The sequence below is a fragment of the Seriola dumerili genome, unplaced genomic scaffold (assembly GCF_002260705.1).
Source record: "Seriola dumerili isolate Sdu_G_001 unplaced genomic scaffold, Sdu_1.0 BDQW01000011.1, whole genome shotgun sequence".
In the NCBI taxonomy this organism is placed as follows: Eukaryota; Metazoa; Chordata; class Actinopteri; order Carangiformes; family Carangidae; genus Seriola; species Seriola dumerili.
In genome coordinates this window covers 283,736-305,988 of record NW_019174266.1, presented here as the reverse complement: position 1 = coordinate 305,988, position 22,253 = coordinate 283,736, and the positions used below count along the sequence as shown (strand labels likewise).

General features: G+C 42.0%; 1 protein-coding gene across 1 annotated transcript in view; it reads right to left on the bottom strand.

Moving 5' to 3' along the window:
• The window catches only part of shank2 (SH3 and multiple ankyrin repeat domains 2), a 135,137-nt gene that overhangs the window by 77,582 nt on the left and 35,302 nt on the right, over positions 1–22,253 (bottom strand). Inside the window, exon 9 of the mRNA XM_022746879.1 lies at positions 15,613–15,679. Coding sequence (XP_022602600.1) covers positions 15,613–15,679 — 67 coding nt within the window. The remainder of the gene's footprint in view (positions 1–15,612; positions 15,680–22,253) is intronic.

The following is a 22,253-nucleotide window of genomic DNA, read 5'->3' as shown; positions in this document are numbered from 1 at the left end:
GTGTTTTTGTTGACTGGATTATTTTCTCTTAGTGTCAAAAATCCCTCTCTATTTGCAGCATTTTTATTTCAGGTTCTGAATCATAAATACATTTTTTTTTGTCTTTTATTTACATGAATTCCTACAAAGCGGGAAAATTCTTTACATTTTATAAAAAGTGAGATGGCAGATGGGTTCGTTACTGTTAATGTGACACAACACTGTCAGTGGTGGTGACGCAAAATGATGATAATGATTCATAAGTTCCCGGGAATCTGAATTCACTGCTGGTATTGATGGTTTTTGATTCCAAAATGTTTTTGTTGGTTTTTTTTTTGTGATGTAAATTAAATGAATTCACTTTCGTCAACATTATTTATCACCATATGAGCCTGTCTGTGTCACCTTCCTGGTTTCCTGGTGCGAAACCTTTCACTCACTGATTTCTCCACCAGTGAAAAAGCTGTTAGAGATTCCAGCGCTGTGAAGCTCAGTGGATGTGATTCTATGAGGAGTGCTCAGGAAGCTTTAAAGCGTCACAGGAACAAATCAGTTACTACTGACATTTAAATCTAAGTTTTACAAAATGAATGATCCTAATTTTACTAACACTGATGCAGAGCTGGAGATCAGTGTGGATGTTATTTTCTCCAAGAATAAAACTGAATAAAAATGCACTAAAATATGACTATCACAAGATAAATAATAATAATCATCATAAATAAAATGTATATTTATTATTATTATTAGGTTTGTTCTACTAAAACTGACATACTCTGGTGCATCTGCATCATCATCATCATCATCATTATCAATGGGACCAACTTGCAACCTTTGCACACTTGATCCAGACATTTCACTCATGTTAATTTCTATGAAAAACAGCATCGGATGTAAAGTGAACGTGAGAAGCTGTCAGCTGCATCTGCATCCTACACAATCCAGGTTTTTGGCGCCCTTCCCCCGCCTATAGGCTCCACGGCTCCGTCTTCATTGAGAAAAAATAGCGGCGGATGAATCAAAGCGTCAACGACACCGACATGGTTTCACACACGGGCAGATGGACGGGCTGTTGAGGGTCTGTTTGGGTTGAGGGGAGCATGTAGTCATGTCTGTGGGTGTTTTCTCAACCTCGGAGCCTCATTTTCCATCCGCTCCCTGTGACCTAAAAACTGCTCCAGAGCCGCGCTGTCTCCTTCTCTCTCCAGTCCGCGCAAAAAAAAGAGAAAAAAGACACAACTCCCAGATTATTCTTGTAACCTAAATACGCGCCGACCTACAAAATAAAACATCCTCTGATGATGCAGAACACTTTTTACTTTTCTTATCGCGGCAGCTGAAAATTATCCACATTCAGCTCAAGTTGCAGCGCGAACTCCGGAGGTCCGAAACCTGAGCTCAGGATTTGAAAAGTAGACAAAAAAAAGAGAGATGAGGCTTCTTACCTTCCTTTTTTAAGGCATTGATTATGGACTTCATTTTCACTCCTTTGCTTCTCCTGCTCGGCTTCACGCTCGCGCATATCACAGCGCGACTTTCCGCTTCAGCACCACGGACAGCGACTCCGCGGAGAGGAGCTGCCGCGCAACGCGCACATGATCCCGCTCACACCTTCCACTACCACCGCCTCCCTGCTACACCAGCGCGACCCCCTCCGCTAACACACACACACACACACACACACACACACACACACACACACACACATGCATTCCCTAACCCCGCCCCTTACACACCTCCCCTCTCTCCTGCGCTGCCTCTCTCCCAGGAGGCGCGGACCGCGCTGCAGAGTGATCCGGGCAGAGGGTGGGACAGCAGCGAGGTGGAGGCATGGTGAGTAAAAGTTGTAGAGCTACAAACAGGACACCAAGTAAAAGAAAAAAATAATACGTGGAGAAAAAAAAATGCAGCTGCTTAGATTCCTTCAGTGGCTGCGACATGAGAGGAAGTGGAATAAACGAGGAGGCAGCTCTGTCTCTACATGACCTCCAACACATTTCTACATTTATTCACTGCAAACAGACGAAGTCTCTGTCATGAGGCTGCAAACATCAGCCAGACTAAGAATAAAACTGTAGGTGACAAGTACGTCTCACGTCTCCATGGTTTGGTGTGAGAATCACATGGTGAAATAAGACACAGTGTTACAGCAGGGACCCATACAACACCTAAAATAGTCCAACACATTCATACCCCCACACACCTTTTACCATGATTTCAATTAATTAATAAATTCATAAAGTTCACCTCACAACACCCTGATTAACGTTTCTTCTTCCTTTAATATAGAAGCTGGTTTGTTGCTTCAAATGCCAGAAAAAAAAGAAGTAAAAAGAAGTTGTATCATCTAATTTTAAAAAAGAAAATAAATCAAATTTTTCAAGATATTTAGATTTAAAACATCTGCAAGAATCAATGAATGTGCATAATAATTTATCAGGAAATATGGATCAAGTAAAGGACTCAGGTTTTAGTCAGAATCCAAACTTTTAACTTCCTTAACTTTTATCTGGCTGCTGCTTCACTCACACACTGAGCTGACTGAGCAGAACACAGCAGCTCTTATTCTCAGGATCTCTGTCAGAGAGTATTCATGACCACAGGTCCTAAAGTTCGACCCACAGCGGATGAAGATGCCTTTATGGCTTTTATTAAATATCAGATGTTGGTCATTAGGTCTGTTCACTTCAGTTAAGATGAAGGTTCCCTCCACACACACGCTAAAACCTGCAAATCAATTTGATTTCATTCGCACATTTTGTTCGTTTAAAATCGTTAAATCACATTTTCGTCAAATATGTTTTAACTTAAAGGCAGTAAATACTCTTTAGATGAGTCTGATGAGGCTTTTTGTCTGTCAAAAGAATCTGAAATGTCAAAGGAAAATGCTGGAAGCAAATATTATAATAACAGATGACAAATGGGAGGAAACATTCAAAGCAGGACATGAGCTAACCAACATGGAGGGAGTTCGATTGGAAGGTGAAAATGAAGCATTTTAAAGCCCCATATTCACACATATGTTTTTGGGCTTGTGCAAAGAAATTGGAGTTCTGGAAGAGTGTTCAAAAAGAAATTAAACTCATTTTAGGAATAATTTTAGTTAGTAGTTAGTTTAGTCCAACACTTCTCATACTGGGTATATTACCTGATAACATGACTGACAGAGGTTTGATTTATTCATTGAGAATTTTGCTCTTAATTTTAAAGAACATGATCACAGTGTGTTGACCACTATAACGAGCGGAGAGAGAGGGGGAGAAGGTCTTTACCACGGAGAAAATCACAGCTGACAACAGACCGGTTTGTGGAAAGATGGTCACTGAGAACAAACTCCACAACTCTAGTCACCTCCATTTTATTTTTTTTACTTTTAGTTTTTTCATTTCTATTCTATTACTATTTTAGGTTTAGTACACTTGTTTGTTTTATTCCAGGCTTTCATACAGGCTTAAGCTCCAGTGTTTGCTGTGTGTTAACTGAGGGACTGTAGGACTGGTGTGGTACCTGGATAATGAGCTTCTTATTCTAATGTTTACTGATGTTATGATCATTGAAGAAATACTAGACTCACCTCCTATATTAACCATTTGTGTGAAGTGTTGAGTAATGGCTAAAAAGTGTGACCTTTGACCTTTGACCAAATTCTAATCAGTTTGTCCTTAAGACAAATTGAAATTTTTTACCAAATTTGAAGAAATTCCTTCAAGGCGTTACGGAGATATCGTGTTCACAAGGCCAAAACTGTGTTTTGTGAGGTCACTACGTCCTTGACCCTTGACCTTTAACCCCCCCGAAATCTAACCAGCATCATCCTTGAGTACAAGTGAATGTTTGTGCCAAATTTGAAGAAGTTTCATCGATGCGTTACTGAGAACATCGTGTCCACAAGAAAGAAATGTTGTATGTTGAATAATAAAAAATAAAATAAAATGAAAACATGTTTAACGGGGACAAATGATCCAGTGACAGAAAAGCAGCGTCTCCATTTCCTCACTGATGACTGAGATCGTCCTGTCGGAGCGAACGACAACAACCTTCAGACACTCAGCCTCAGGTGTTTCCAGTCGACTCTACGCTCATATAAAATTCATAAAACATGAAGAGAACAGAGAAAATAACAGCTGACTGTTTAGATCGAAAACCCCAAGACACACACACACACACACTGTAAAAACATCTCTCGTCAAAACAAACAAATGAAAACGAAGACTTCACGCAAACTAAGTGTAAATAATAATAATAATAATAATAGTAATAACTCCTGACACCAAACGCAGAAACAGCAGCAGACCTGGTTGCCTGGGTGACGTCCTGAACAACAGTGAGGTAAAAAGAAAGAGAACCATGTTTTATAGGTTGAAAACTTTTAGAAATCTGTAGAAAACATCTGACAGAGGAGATTTCCCTGAAACATCCTGTAAACTGCATTTAAATGTAAAGTTCATAAAGACTTTACCGACGATAAAAACGCATTTCACATCCATCTGTGTTGCACAGTATGTACACTGTATATAGAGTCAGATCTGCATGTCGACTGAACCAGAGAGGAACCAGTTTATTCCAGTTTAAATATGTCATCACTGTCATCGTCTTCAGACGCCCTCGATCTCACGTCTGGTGCCTTTCAGTTTCCAGATCATCTATTAAAGTTATTTTACGCCATGTTGGTTTATTGTATTTTCCTCTGAGGATGAGGATGAGAGACCGAGCAGCTCCACTGAGAATGAAAACCAAGAACGTCTCTTTTAAAATGATGAAACATATTACAGTAAAACATTAATAAACGTCATTATATTTGAGGATAAACTAAGATAAACAGCCGTGTTAAAAGTCCAGTTTACTGTGAAGAGCTGAGACAGTGATCATCACACAAATATTAACTACAGACATGGACCTTTTTAAAAAAAGACTAGATGATGAAGGAGGTTTTTAACTCTCTGAGGTCCATGGATGTTTCTATTCATTAACTTTTATGATAGTACAACGCAGAAATTTGGTTTGAATGTCATTAGAATCTGTAGATTCTCCACTTTCCCTTACATATTCTTCCCAGATCATACGTGACTCACAGCCTCTAAAACCTGGTTGAAGTGGAATGACAGACGACACTACGACTCATTTCAGGCATTTATTATCCATTTATCTACTATTCTACTCATATATTGCACTATTTTTATGAACCTGTAGACTGTGGTGAACACATGTCAAGCACCAAAACAATTTGTAAAGGTTTGTTTTCACAAAATATTTGAAGAATTTCAAAAACTAGGCTTCAATTTTTCTGAATTTGGGCCGAATCGTCGTTATAGAAAGAGCTGAGCTTGTTCTGAGAACTGTGATGTTTAACACTTGGGTCTTATGTGATTCGCAAGTTCCCTTTAAAAGGTGAATTTAAGAGGAGATGTCCTCAGACCTCAGAGCGTTAAATGAGATAAAAGTAGTAAATGTTGCTGCTGTGTCAAATGTGTGAAGCTGATTTTATTTTCTGATCTGGTTGATTTGAAGACGCTCAGTGTGAAATGATCAGTGAGGAACTTCATCTCTACGTAGGAGATTAAGAAACCAGAGTTCCTGAGACTGAAGCTGAAGAGAACAGATCAGCTGATGATGATGATGATGATGATCTTTCAGGAAGTTACCATTCATCCTGGATCTGATATCATCCAGCTGTCAGGAGCGACTGGGGGATGAAGGATGAAGTGGGGAAAAAAAAAAAGATTTTGAGGCCAACGATGGACTGGAGAGCAGCTTCCCTTCAAGAAACAAATCCTTCGTGTTGCTAGGCAACTCAGAGGGGGATGGCTCCATACATCATTAAAGCTCGCACCTGCCTGTTATATGACGTCGTGTACATTCATAAACATACAGTGTCTCTCTCTGTAGAAGCTGCCACACTGTTTGATTTCACGATGTGCCGCTGAGTGATGGATCCTACGCTCTTCTTCTACACTACAAATCTAAAACATGGTGACACGCTGATACAAGTAGTGACCCGACTGAACAGCAACACACCAGATGGCTACATGCTAACCATATGTTGTCATAAACTATGCAATAATGCAGCGATGACAGCAGATTCGCCTCATGTGTCTGTGATCTGCCATTTCATCTGAACTAGTCCAAACATGGGGGAAAAACACAGCGACACACCGGTATTTTCAAAATAAAACAAAAATCTATCTGCTACATCATTCCTTTGATAATCCAGTGGCGTGTGCTGAAAAACGCTTTATTTTGAAATACATCAAACCCTGCTCTTGAAGGTCATATGGGTCAGCTGATGACAAGGAAAGTACACTAGAAAGCCAAAAGTATATGGACACTAGGAAATATTTCTTGTCATGTGAAATATTTTTTATCATATCGAAAAAACAAATAAATAAATAATAATATTCTATACTGTGATATTTGTACTGGACTGTATCAAGATATTCAACTTTGGATATCAAACCTCATGGAAACCAGAACTTTCCATTATATGCAACAGTTAATAATAATAACAATAATAATAATGATAATGTTAATAAATAAAAAAAACTTCATGTATCTGGCACTTTTCATTCACAGGATGCAGCTCAAAGTGCTTTGACCAATAGAAAAGGAAAAAGTTCAGACTGTGAAATCATTAAAAAAAACAAAAACAAACTCTGAGCTAATCAGAAGCTAAATTGAACAGGTATGTTTTCAGTTGTCCTTTAAAAATATCCACTGAGCCCTCTAATATTTCAGAGCAGGGTCTTCCCCAGTTTTACTTTGGGGGACTTTTAGACAGTTGAACATGGACTTCAATCAATTCAATCAAACCACTCGTCTGGTTTCAGACTTTCCACCAGATTTCAGGATCTGGCTGCAGTGAGTTTAATCCTGGTCAGACACAAGATTATCAGCGAGGTCCAGCAGTGGTGTTGGGTGATCAGGTCTGGCTCTCCTCCACACCAGTGAACCCAGCCTTCTGCATATGTTTATTGCCACGATGAAACAGGAAAAGGCCAAAAACAAACGACTGCCTCAAACACCACTGTCTCAGTTAGACCAAGAAAAACAGACCCAGACCAGACGTACATAAAAACATATGGACAGGTATAATGTGTGTAATGTTCATGTTATTTTACATGTAGCATCTGACTGTGAAGGAATGCACTAAACACACACACACACACACACACACACACACACTCACACACACACACACACACACACACACACACTCACACACACACACACACACACACACACACACTCACACACACACACACACACACACACACACACACAAATTCCAGTTAGCAGGTGATTTTCTGAAGCAGCTGAACCATGTTGATCAGTAAATGCTGCTCCACATACACTGAATCTAATTACATCACCAATCATTACGAACCCGGTGAAAGGACGAGGATGCTCCCCTCAGTGCTGGATGCTAATTTCCACCTCAGGTTCTTACAGTGATTTACTTTGCATAAGGACAAAACACACACCTCATACTTTCATGTAGCAGCAGCTGAGGAAGTGAAAAACTAGCGACGCGGCGCCGCCATCATGCGGAAACAAAAAATAAATAAATAAGCCGAACAGTGTGAATGAACTTTTCCTTCCTTTCTGACAGGATGTTGAAATAGTGTCAATTTTATCCTCCTTCCTGGACACACTGCTGCCACAATCAGCCAAATATAGCATGGATTTCAGTGTGTGTGTGTGTGTGTGTGTGTGTGTGTGTGTGTATATGACACACACCACCACAGAAGAAGAGACACTTGTTTGAGAATAAAGAACATTTCACAATGATGAATAAATTAACATGTAGCCTTAATTTATTTATATGTAAATACATATAAAGCCACTTTGTTGTGGTGGCAGAGCGACAACTCTCACCTCACACTTAAACTTTAATAAATCAGACAGCCAGGGTTTCATAAGTCACAAACCTAAGGAACCAATCCTGCCAACATGTGGAGGTGGGGGGCGGGGCTAAACAAACCTGAAACCAGGTCAGTACAGAGAGAGAGAGAGAGAGAGAGAGCATTAGCACAACTGCTAACACTGTGCCAGTTACAAGCTAACAAACATAAAGAAATACCTTAATTCTTAATCTTCTTAATTTTATTTTATTGCTGTAATCTTCTTAATTTTATTTTATTGCTCTTCATTTACTTTTGTACATTTTATGATGTAAAGAACTGATTCTTTTATCTGTGAAAGGTGCTATATAAATATATTTTTACTTACTTTTACTTATTACTTACTAATCTTTCTTAAAAGATGCTCACTATGCTAACCACTCTGAAAAGATATTAACTACTCTCACCGTTCTCAAAGGAAGTTAACTATGCTAACGGTTCTGAAAAGATGCTAACTCTGTAATCATTCTGAAAATATGCTAACTATGCTAACTGTTCTGAAAAGATGCTAACTGCACTAACTATTCTGAAAAGATGCAAATTACGCTAACTGTTCTAAAAAGATGCTAACTGCACTAACTATTCTGAAAAGATGCTAACTACGCTAACCGTTCTAAAAATATGCTAACTACACTAACTGTTCTGAAAAGATGCTAACTACGCTAACTGTTCTAAAAATATGCTAACCAGTCTGAAAAGATGCTAACTGTGCTAACTGTTCTGATCCGTCTGCTAGTCTCTGGTTCTGGTCTCAGACTCCTCCTCTGAGTCTGGGTCTGACTGAGGCTCAAACATGAGGCTGAGTCTCTCTGATGTTTCCTCCTCTCACCATCTTGATGCTCTCTGCTCTCTCACCTGTCCAACTGGAGACAGCAGGTGGTGGTGGGCGGGGCTCAAGGTCTGTTCCAGGAAGTATGAGAGTTTAAAACGTGTGGAGGAACTTGAACAAATAGATTTATCATCTCACTAAAACACAGTAGATTTTTATTTCATTATTTGCCTCCATAGAGTTTCTTATTTCTGCTTGTGATAGAATAATTAATCCTCATCTTCTGCTAAACAAAAGTTGTGTTCATTGGTCCACAATTGTATTATAATACTTTTTATTTATTATTTTCTCAAGGCATTTTACAGAGTCAGGTCAAGACCTTATGACATGACAGAGAGAGAAACTCAACAGTTTCCACCATGTGAACCCTTCATGAGGAAAAACTCCCTTTAACAGCATTTACAGCAAAAAGCAATCAGAGCAGGATTAAGAGCTGAGGAGGTGGAAAAGCAGCCAAACCCCAGAACACTTGGACTGTTGCAGGAACGAGGAGAAGAAGAGACGGAGGCAGCAGCTCTGTGAACTCACATGTGTTTAAATGCCAAATGTTTAGCTGATTAACTGATTAACCACAGAGTTCATCTCAGAGGTGACACAGCCGTGACCAGGCTGCAGCCATGACTGATATTATAGGAAGAAGTCTCTCGATATTTTCTACATCAGCTTCCACTAATAAAATTTTTACTGCACTTTTAAACACTTGATTTCACTTTGTATTTTTCTTCATATTTCTTGATTTATTTCTCGTTAGTGGGATTTATAGTTTGTCCACGATCATTTTAACCACTTCCTCATAATAAAAATAAATCCTGCAGCGTAAACACTGAGTCTCTGCCCTGTGTTTGTGTGTGTGTGTGTGTGTGTGTGTGTGTGTGTGTGTGTGTGTGTGTGTGTGTGTGTGTGTGTGTGTGTTTCGTGGTGTGATGTGTCTTTCTAAAGTGAGTTTTCGAGGCTCTTTCAGGAACTAGTTTGTGTTTGGACTTGAAGTTTTGAGAAAAACACAGAGAGCCCCTGAAACTGTAAATCCTGCAGCAAAGCAAGTGTGAAAGTGTTTGAGGTATGAGTGTGAATGTGTCACGTGCATGTGAGCGTGTGTGTGTGTGTGTGAGTATGAAAGTGTGTGTTTGGTCAATACATGCTCCCTGTTGGATTATCACACTCTGGCAGCGGGTGGTCTAATACGCCCATCTGTCAATCATTCTTACACAGGCTTACTGCTGTATGGAGAGAAGAAATAGAAGCAATATCTCCCACAGACAACCTCCCCATACACTCAGTCATTATACTCACAGCCTACGGAACGTGTGTGTGTGTGTGTGTGTGTGTGTGTGTGTGTGTGCGTGTGTGTGTGTGTGTGTGTGTGTGTGTGTGTGTGTACCTTCCTTCAGTTGCACAGTTTTGCATTAACACGCTGCTGCATTAGTTGTTTTGTTTCCATTGTTGTGTGTTATTGTCTTCGTTTCTGCTGGTGAACGTTTATATCTAAAAATGGAAATATGAATGAGTTTTGAATTAATGTTGGAGACATGGAGGTTAGAGAGACCTGTGGTCCGCGCTGTAACTGTGTGATGGTGTGGTTTGTTCCTCAGTGTAAACAGGAAGGTCATTTAATAACTATTGATAACTAACTTAGTGCTATATTTCATACTCTCTGATTTAGTATCGGTGAGTACTTTTATTTCAATCATGTATAATCTTTTGATCTATATTTTTATTTTCCTGGAGGAAACCAAAATCACAAACACTTCAAAACTAAGTCTGAGGGATCTTTGCTAAATCGTCTGTATTCTGTGTTTATGTAAAAGGAAATATTGACCAATAAATGATCAGATATTTCACACAGACATTAGCCTCTAAAATCCAGTATCAGTGATACAAATACTACTACTAGGTACCATGTTCTATGTACTTCTACCACTACAAATAATACTAACAATAATAACCATAATCAGAGTCTGAGCAGATTTTATTTTGCCATATTCAGACCAGACGCAGACGACAATAATAATAATGACTTTAACTGTACATAGTGTCGGAGTGGTTACCTGCCTGTTGTGGTTGACCACTCATCTGCAGTATTGTGAACTATTTTTGTATTTTTATTTCCATGCACAGTCCTTTATATATCCAGCTATTACCTACAGTATATAGGACACACACACACACACACACACACACACACACACACACACACACACACACACACCATCCATATGAAGGATGTCAGGCCACACACACAAATGGTTGTCAGTGTCCTTTGAGCAGCCCTCCTCTCTCCTCCACCGGTCACACTGTGTCCTGCTTCACTGCTTCACCTCCCTCTGTCTCTGCACAGGAGTCCAGCTTCACATTAAGGAAACACTGATGTGATCATCCACACTGCTTTCAAACACCTGAAACTGAAGTCACGCTCATCACCTCTCCTCATTGGTTGAGACCAAACTCAGAGCAGAAAAACAACGACTCCAGAAAACAACAACCTGCTCCTGTTTCTAACCTGCTCTCATCTCCGTGGTCGTCACTGCAGACTGATATTCTTCCACACACATTCAACACAGTATGTACATGTTCACATGCGGTAAACTGCAAACATCTGCATCTGTGATCCGACACCTTCTGCACCGACAGCTGACATAGTGTAAGTCCTGTCGTACAACAACTGAGCTCAGTGACTGACTCTGTCGTGTGCAGCAGACGATGTCCGATGCAGGATTAACACTTACAAAACACAAATCTAAGCAGAGATATGAATATAAACATTATAAAGTAGGAAATAAGGACTATTTTCATTATTGATTATTGAACTAACATGTTTTCACACATAAAAACTGGGTCTGAAGCTCATCTCCTCTTACTTCCTGGAACAGGCCTTGAGCCCCGCCCACCACCTGCTGGCTCCAGGTGGACAGGTGAAAGAGCAGAGAGCATCAAGATGGTCAGAGGAGGAAACATGAGAGAGACTCAGCCACATGTTTGAGCCTCAGTCAGACCCAGACTCAGAGGAGGAGTCTGTTGAGACCAGAACCAGAGACTAGCAGACGGATCAGAACCGTTAGCTAGTTAGCAACTTTTCAGACTGGTTAGTATCTTTTTAGAGCGTTAGTGTAGTTAGCTTCTTCTCAGAGAAGTTAGTGTGGTTAGCATCTTTTCAGAATGATTACTTTAGTTAGCATCTTCTCAGAACAGTTGATGTAGTTAGCATCTTCTCAGAACAGTTGATCTAGTTAGCATCTTTTCAGAACGGTTAGCGTAGTTAGCATCTTTTATTTGTTTAAGTATGTTTTTTTAGCTTGTAACTGGCCGTGGCCAGTGACACAGTGTTAGCGGTTGTGCTAATGCTAACTCTCTCTCTCTGTACTGACAAGGTTTCAGGTTTATTTAGCCCCGCCCCCCGCCCCCACAAGTTAACCAGATTGGTTCGGATTGGATTGGTGGAAACACTCAGTCATGTTGTTGATGATTATGTCACTTGTTTTATATAAAAATGTTATATGGCAATAACAAGGTTAAAAACTTGATTTCCATCAGAGGGTGATTGACAGAATCATGAAAACGGCCTCTAAAACAGCAAATCTTCACATTTAGAAGCTGGAATTAGCAGATATTTGGTGTTTTGCTTGATAAACAATAAACAGATATTATTTTGTTGATTAATGTTTTGCTGATCGACTAATTAACTAATTGTTTGTTTCACATGATCGGGTCACATCAGAAACTCAGTGGATTCATATTTAGTCAGACGAAAACAGCTTAATTTTATTTATTGAGTGTAACAACGTTCACATGAGCCTTGAGCGCTGAACACCTCCTGCTCCTGAGGGTGAGGCCTGCACCCTGCAGGGGCGCTCACTGGAAAACTGTAAAGTGCTTTGAATAAAAGCACTTGATAAAATAGATGCAGTCCATTTATATAGACAGTGTGGAATATTACATTTCATAAAATGGAAGAACAACTGATGGGTTTAAAAAGAGCTTTTAGGAAAAGTCTCCTGGTGCTTGAACTGTGGGAAGTCAGTGTGTTTCCAGATGTTGGGAATCACAGCTGCACATGTGAGAACAGGAGAGAAAAGCCTGTGTGATGTCACCTGAGTCAGAAAGGTAAAAACATCTGAGGCTGCGGAGTTAAATATCAAACTCCTCATTCTTAACTGCAAAACTACATTTAATCTGATCGCCACAAACCAACTGACACATGGTGAGTCTGAGGATTTCAGGGCCCCCCGAGGGTCTGAGGCCCCTGATGACCGTGTCCAGCCCTGACCATGTAGAGAAACATAAAAACAATGATGTAATAAAATGGCAGATTTGTGAGTCTGAACAATTACATCATCTGGACAGAGTCAGCAGGAGAAACTGTGAGAGCCACACACACACACACACACACACACACACACACACACACACACACACACACACACACACACCACACACACACACACACACTGTGTTCAGTCTATAATCAACATTCAAAAGCTTAAAGCTGCATACAACCAGCAAGAGGCTCAACACGATACAAGCTGTCTCTGGTGGAGCTGGGTGGGGGGGGGGGGGAGTGTAGAAGTGGGTCGTGGGGGCGGGGGTCACCAACCTTTGCAGCAGGCTGAACCCATGGTGGGCAACTGAGAATCCAGACGTCAAGATGTCCCATCCCAGAATCCCACAGGGGACAGAGACAGAGCAACAGTGTCCAAACACGAGGGGACGATTAGCGCCCGGCTACCTCGCCACCTTTGGCTAATCCTGGCTGACACTCATCACTACAGCCGAGGTGGAAACGGTGTGAATGGAGGGAGGAGGGAGGTGGTGGTGGCGGTGGTGTTGGGGGCGTAGCAGATGTCGACAGCGACGGGGCTTTTTGGGGGTAATCCTGCACCGCTGCCGCCGCCGCCGCGTCCCGTTTAGCCCTTCACCAGGTCGCTGCCGTGTGAGGCCGTGTGTGGCGTTCATGAGCGCGGGCAACAATTGCAAGGATTACATCTTTAGATTAGATTAGATTTCTCTCCCTCTCTCTCTCCATTCATCTCCTCATCTTTCTCTGTCCTCCTTTATATATTTATTTATTTGTTTGTTCATCTTTTCTCATTTTCTCTGAGGCCCAGTAATCCCTGAGCCGTCTCTGCAGGCCGCCGCCAGCGTCCCACTGATGCCCTATGTTCATTTCATCAGACTGGAGACATTTTCTCCTCGGTCCGTGGAAACTATTGACTTAACTGTGCGACATCGACGTGGCAGCTTTGGCGGCAACAGAGAGACGCTGCTGCTGAAGCTGTTAACGCTTTGTGGTTGTTTGCAACTGTAAATGTCAGAGGATCAGGTGTTTAATCAGAGCCCAGTCTGTCGCCGTCACTAATCTGCCTCTCCACAACTTATTAACTGAGTAAGTGGCAGCTAAGCAACGAAGGTAACAAATGGCAAGATGAAAAAATATTTATTTTTCCTGGTGAGAAATCTCTCTCGTCTTCTCACCTCCCTCTCGTTCCCTCTCTCTGACACAGATGCAGGGTGAAATAACTCATACGCTTCATATATACAGGCTCCATCTTGCATTTTAATGTAACAAAATTAACCCTTTAACGAGCAGCAGCCAAAGACGGAGTGTTACTGTATCAGGAAATGCTCCGGCTTGAATCCTCACCTGACCCTGAACTATGTTTACGAGCACAAAGTCTCTACATTCGATCCGTTTAAACCACTTTAAAGCTCCTCCAGTCTAAAGGTCTGTGTCCATGTGTAGTTTGATTATAGATCAGCTCTAGCTTCTATATTAATACTGTGAAAGTATCAAAGCCTCAGTCCACAGAGAAATGCACACAGCCTGTATTCAGAAACTGAGCCTTAAAACCAGCCGTCAGGACTTCTGGAACTTTGTGATGTCACAACAAAGCAGTCACCAAGCCCCGCCCACCTGGACCCACCATCCAAACCTTGCAGGATTTGGTTTCTCTGAGTGTTTTTACCTGAAATCTGCTATATTTTTATTGGATCACTCAGAAAACAGTCAGCCAATCAGAAGAGAGGCTCAGAGCCTCCTCTCTTCTGATTGGCTCACTGACCTGTTGTTACTAGAGCTCCAGAGAGAAGCCTGAGAGAGGAGATGTGAAACTACAATGAGATGGTTTTGGGTTCTTAAAAGCACAAATATATCTTCTTATAGATCAACACTTTAAATAAAACACAGAAGAAGAAAATATGGAGCTTTAAGATCAAAGTATCACTGTAAAAGCAGCTGCAGATTTTTAACAGCTGAACATAAAATCATTTACAAAGTGTGTTTCTGTAAATTTGGTTCAAACTAATTCAGACTAATTATTTCATTTTACATATGTTTTGAGCTTGTGTACGAAAACCAAACATCTGTCCAATCTGAATTCACCCGTGCTCACAGTGAGATATAAGATGGTTGTATAGTAAGTTGTCTGATTTACAAACTGTGATCTCGTCCAACTCGCTTCATCTGTTTTAACTAAAGCTCCACAACACGCAGCAAACTGAGCACAGTGTTGTAGAATAACAATCACAATCAATAGAGAAATCGTTAAATCCATCCACCGACTTCATCAAATCCTCCCACGAACAGCACCACACATCAGCTGACACCTCTGGAAAACCCACCAATCACTTCTCACTGGATGAACGTTCCCGCTGGCCGAGGCATTGATCATTTCTCCCGGACTAATCGGCGACGGGATTCTCCTGGTGTAAACATAAACTTTCATCCTCTCGGCAACGCGCTCGTAATCCCGCCGAGGGGATTATACCGGGAGGTCATTTAGGAAGGATCAAACCGTCAGGGGGATTTGAAATGTATCCTGAGGGACATTCAGGAAAACACGCTGCAGTGGAAGAATAGGTGAGGGATGGATGGATGGAGGGATGGAGAGGAAGAGGAGAGACTCTGCTACTCACCTATATCTGTCTCTTTGTGGTTCTTGATGAGTTCAGCGAGCTCAAAGTTCCCAGCGATAATGGCGACCTGGAGAGAGAGAGAGAGAGAGAAAGGGGGAGAGACAAAATCAAAAGGAGGAAAAAACAAAAAATGAATGAATGAATGTAAAAATATAAAGAGTTCAAAAGCAACTTTTTGTCAACTCTCCCTCTAAAAGTAAGAAAATCTCTGTCTGAGGGAAACAGGTGATGTTGTAACTGTTGCTGTAAGAAGCAGAGAATTATGACACTACCAAAAGTTGCCAAAATAAAAGCACGTTTAGCGATGGAGTAAAAAACAATCACAATCTCCGACAGTCACAGAGTCTGAGAAAAAAAAAATCAGTGTCTTTCTTCTTTCTAAAATGCAGTGATTCACTGATTCCTTCAAGTTCCAATCTTCATGGCTTTAATCATCTGCAGCCAGGAATCTGGTAATCTATGACACACACACACACACACACACACACACACACACACACACACACACTACAGGCACGTGTACAAGCCAAGATTCACACATGACACGATGGTGCGCACATGCAGAGTCACATGTTTATATGATGGAGAGAGACGAAGCCTTTTCAAAGTTTTCTGCTGTTGACAGAGAGAGAGAGAGAGAGAGAGAGAGAGAGAGACACTGGGGAATGCAGTGATGGAGCTATTCTATTATTCAATGTATAAAATTAGGATTTTTTTCCTGACTTCTTCTTCTCCTGTCAAACAGCTGTGACGGCTCTGAGCTGCATGACACCGTTTGTTTTGACCTGTCCCTGCTTTCTTCCTGGTTGCCTGGCCCCTCCCCCCTCATTAAAGGACTTCAGGCTTCACCTGGTTAGAGCTAGTCAAAGTGAACTCTTCTGTTTCACCTTTCAGCACCAACACTACTGACGACTGACTTCATGTTCTAGTTTGCTTGGGTTGGGTGGAGTTATCCTGAATGGACCTCCTTCCTTTGTTATGCTGCTGAATGAGCCGGACATAGATCCCTTTACGCAGCCTGATAATCATATTGAATTATAATCAATAATCCACAAACCACTGACTGCAACAGGACTCACCACAGAGGTCAGAGGTCATACAGTCCGATCACCTGTTTTTCTCACCACATCTGCACAATACTGTTATATATGAAAAACCCAGTCTATTTCATTCCAATAAAAAAATGGAAACACCTATAAATAATCCAGAAAAAGAGCGGCTTCTTCTTCTTCTTCCTCTACTGTCCCCTGCGCACAGTGTGAGCAGTGTGTTCTGTGAGTGTCCACCGGGGGGCAGTGAAGAGACTTGCTCCTGAGCCTGAGAGGTTAACACACCGTCAGTGACCCAGATCACGCTGCCTGTCGTCATGGTGCAGCGTACAGTCGCTAGTGCAGGGGCTGTTACAGCGTTTACAGTAAACGCCTCGAGTCAGGATCAGCGGCGTAAAAATAGTCAGGTTCATTTTCCACTAATGTGTTGCACAAACACACAAACACACAAGCGCACACACACACACACACACACACATATACACACACACACACACACACACACTCCTCAAGGGAAACCTAGCAGCATTATATAAGCATGCCTGTTCTGATTCCTGGAGAACAAATATTCAGGAGAGAGAGAGAGAGAGAGAGAGAGAGAGAGGGAGATGGAGAGCAGGTGTATTATTATAGCAGAGTTGGCTTGAGTAGTAATGCTCGGCCCCCTCCCTCCACCTTTTCTTCATATGAATATAAAAACACAGCGTTTCTGAGGAGAAGCTCTTGGGAGTGTCTAACGGACGTGTTTTCCACCAGCGCTTGAATTTTTCAACCCGCTGCATTAATATACAATATACGTTTTTCTCCATGGAAAAAGAAAAAGAAAAAAAAAAGAAAAGACACGCTCAGTTTGAACTAAAAATGTGAGTCAATAAATGTAATCTAGTGCTTCTTCATGGAGGCAAATGTGATGTTTCCTGTGAGGGGAGGGGGAGGAGGTGGGGGTGAGGTGGGCGAGGGGGGTGGATCCTCCATGTTGAATGCGGGCTGGATCTCCCACTCACTCCGAGGATCTCCCAGAGCGAACGCCGCCATGTGCGACAAATCTATGACAGGCCGTTCTCCCGGAGGAACGCTGATCCCACAGCAGCTCGGTGGATGGGATTGAGTAACATGTCAGAGAAGAAGTGACGGAGTGACAGATGAAGTCCTCGTTTCCACGGCGACCTAAAAACTGATTGACGCTCCGCTAATTGTGATTGTGAGTTGTTTGGTGGAAACGTCTTTCAACACCACCGGCGCTGAAATATCACACGTCACCTCTTCTGTTACTTTCAGGCTTTGATTCGGTGTTTGAAGGTCGAAAGACGTCGTTGCTTCCTGGTAAAATCCAGAATAAATTTGGACATCTTTGTCAGATAAAACTGTTTTGTTTTTTTTATTTTATTTCAGTCACTAAACATCAGAGTGGTTAGGATGTGCTTCACACTCTTTACAGGTCCCTCACAGTATAAAGGTAGATGTCCACGTGTTCCTGACGACTCGTGTTTCCAGCCTCACTGGACCTGATTTCAGAAATTCACTGAATGAGTCCAGTGTTATCACAACTGATGGATAAATGTTGTAACAAACTGCTAAACTACTCCAGAAGTTTCCAGTTTGAGATTTCCTGCCTTTGTCTCTAGTTTGACTCAAAACTTCTGAAACATTGGATCCTAAAGTGCAGCTCAACAGCATTTTTCATGAGCCTCTCTCAGTCCCGTTGTAAACCGCAGGTGTGACACACTTTCTGTTAGAAACTTGTTTAAGTGTTTTTTTTTTTTTTTTTATATAAAGAGGATTATTATCGTCCACACAGTGTCTCAGATGGACATGATCGGCATGCAGCTGCAGGAGAGACAGAGGTGTGGAGACGGCTTATGACAGCAGCACCAGGTGAGCTGATTGATCAGCTGCTGCTTGTTACGTAATCGTACTTACATAACAACTACTAGTTTGAAGTTACATCCCTGCTTTCTTTTCACTTTTGTGACAAATCTGAAGGGATTCCCTTGAGGAGATATGGAAATACTGTGTTCACAAGGCCAAAACCATGTTTCATGAGGTCACCGTGACCTTGACCTTTGACCTTTGGCCACCGAAATGTAATCAGTTCTTCCTTGAGTCTAGGTGGCCGTTTTTAACAAATTTGAAGAAACTCCCTCAAGGCATAAAGGAGATATTGCGTTCACAGGGCCAAAACCACGTTTCGTGAGGTCACAGTGACTTTGACCTTTGACCTTTGACCCCCAAAATTTTATCAGTTCATCCTTGAGTCCTAGTGAATGTTTGTGCCAAATTTGAAGTTCAGTCGAGGTGTGACTGAGATATCGTGTCCACGAGACCTGCCGCATCACAGGTTTTGTCAGGGTCTAAGAATGAAACTGAAGTGTTTGTTTTCTTGTCAGTGATTCGTTCAGACACAGTTACTGTTGGTCTCTTACACCATCAACTATTTATGTCACAGACTTCTTCAAAAACAGTTGGACTCACAGAGTGAAACGTCACCTCTGCGCTGAGAAACGATGACGTAACAGCAGCCTGACGTCTCCTCATGTGACTGACGGCTGTTTCCTGGCGGCTTCGTACGAGCCTCTGCGTCTGACCGAACAGCGACGGACAGGAAGCAGAGAGCTCCACAGGAAGTCTCAGCTCACTGAAGCACAGACCTCTGATTGCAGGATTTTAATCAAGCCTGGAAGCAGCAGTGGATGCTTATCACCACATCCCGTGACTTCATTAGATTTTTCTTCACCTGTCTCGGTTCTCCTTCTCCTCCTGGACGCTGACAGGTGTTTGTGAAAGTTGGTCCAAAGCAGAGAGGACACAGAGCAGCAGACGACGCCTGTGGGACACTTTCAAATTTGAATTTAATTTAATTGATGATTAGAAACCAGGTAACCAGTACACACTGGGAAACACAGTCACAATTTTTCCCTCATTATCATTCAGCCACCCACCATCACCACCACTACTGCCATCACCACCATCACCGCCCCCACATCGTTTTTTTTTTTTCCTTCCCTTCCTGTTCTCCCATGGTTGTCATGGAGACCAAACGGTTGTGTATAGCACAGAAGTAACCAGGGGGGATGGGAAGGAGGTGGAGCGGCGTTGTGAGTGGCTCGCAGCCAAGTGGAACATCAGCGGAGGCACCAAGTCTGCCAGATCAAAACCAAGAGGGGACTCTTCAGCTGCTAAACGCTCCGCCGTGTTCAGCAGCTAGTCGCTAATGTCTGTCTGTCTCCTGTTTGGTGCCGGACACGTGCTGCACAGTGTGTTTTCGCAACTTTTGTTATTGCTCAGAACAGCTGCTTGGTGAGCGCTCTGACACTGATACTGCTAAAATAAAGCTGAGGGAAAATGAAAAACAGACACAGAGTCATTTGATCCGTTGTTAAAGCTCCTCCAGTGTAAAGGTCTCTGTCCATGTGTAGTGTGATTATAGATCAGGTCTAGCTTCTATATTAATACTGTGAAAGTATCAAAGCCTCAGTCCACAGAGAAATGCACACAGCCTGTATTCAGAAACTGAGCCTTAAAACCAGCCGTCAGGACTTCTGGAACTTTGTGATGTCACAACAAAGCAGTCACCAAGCCCCGCCCACCTGGACCCACCATCCAAACCTTTGCAGGATTTGGTTTCTCTGAGTGTTTTTACCTGAAATCTGCTATATTTTTATTGGATCACTCAGAAAACAGTGAGCCAATCAGAAGAGAGGCTCAGAGCCTCCTCTCTTCTGGGATCAACACTTCAAATAAAACACAGAAGAAGAAGAAAATATGGAGCTTTAATATTGTCCTTTGAGGCCAAACAAGGAAAAACTGGTGGATAGTGGTGTCCACATACAATTGGCCAATTTTGTGAATTAGTTTTTTCATGTTATAGTGTTTTTATTGGATACGGGACCTTTAAAAAGAATTTTTTTGTCTCCCAAAATGTCAATTAAGCATGGAACTGGAGCCTGGAGGTGATTAGCTTAGCTTAGCATAAAGACTGGAAGGAGGACCTCTCAACACACAGTGTAAAATATAGGAACTTCAAGATAAAATTGATATTATTGATAAGAGCAGCTTTAATCAATTATGTTATAAGTCGTGGTATTTTTTCTGCCAAACATCAGTTTCCGATTCTTCACAGTTGCAGGATTTTGCGCCGTTTACCTCTGAGTCATTTTATGTTTCAGGTGCTGCTGCTAATAATTCCCGCTGAGGGACTGCGAATGGGGGGGTGGGGGTGGAGAGTGGGTTTCCCTGCTCGCATCTCCTGGGCTGCCGTACTCAGCAATTGTTGCTATGGCACCAAAACTCAGTTGCTCATTGGAATTTGGGGGGGGGGGGGTTTAAGTCGACCAAAACTGACTCTGTTAACATTTACAGATCTATTTATACGTTGATAAAAAAAAAGATTACACAACAAGATGTCTGTGACACGAGACTCTGCAAGACTTTGACAACACTCGTACTGTACCAGCTGACATGTCAGTGGTGGAGCCCAATAATAAGGCAGAGAGAGAAGCAGATGGGGAAATCATGTCTGACTTACAGTATGCGCCAAGGGCAATGGGAAGAATAAGACAATGTGTGTGGTGTGTGTGTGTCTGTGTTGTGTGTGTGGGGGGGGCAGGATATAAAGGGGGAGGAAGGAAGTGGAAAATAGACAATGACTGTAATGAGGAGTGGAGAGAGGAATTAGATTAGAGGTGTGACATGGGAGAAAGTGCAGGAGAGACGTAAAGAATGTGGAGATAAAAACTGAGAGAAGGGAAGAAAGGTAAATGAAATGAGGCTCTGAGGAGGATGAAAGGCTCAGAGGAGCACGGAGGTCAGACCGGAGAGATGCAAACACTGCCAGGAGATAAAAAGAGGAGCTGGAGGAAGTGGAGAGGATGGGACCGGTTGTTAGAGGATTGTTAAATAAAGAAAATGAATTTTTATCTCGTTGAAAGCCCTCCATCCAGAGAACAGGAGAGGAGAGGATGATGGGAGTTTTCTGCACTCAAATTCTTTTTCCTTTGTCGTACGCAACAATGATCAGGCTGCGCACACACACACACACACACACACTGAACTGACACATGATATTATCAAATGGCATGGCCACACTCCCACACAGTGTCCTAATTAAGAGCACACGCAGCAGCGCAGCGTAAGCGTGCCTCATTCAGAGGTGGCAATCGCTGTTTATTAACATTTGCACTCTGCAGTTGTTAATTTGGCTCCTAATGATGTTGTTTCTCAGCAGCTGAACCGACGAGCGCAGAGAGTGACCACTCTGCAGAAAACACTACACAAATACAGAGCACATGTGTATGTACAAAGGGATTTCTCATAAGCAGCATCTTAATGAGCAAATGTAACGACCTACTGCAAACACCTTGTACTACATTATGCTCCATAGTAAACAACAACTGATATGGTTTATCTTCCCTGCTGCTTTAGAGACACATTTCCAACACTCTAAAGAAACACTAACATACAAAAACTGATACACAAAATTGGCCAATTGTATGTGGACACCTATCCACCAGTTCTTCCTTGTTTGGCCTCAAAGGAAAATATCAAAGCTCCATATTTTCTTCTTCTTCTATGTTTTATTTGAAGTGTTGATCT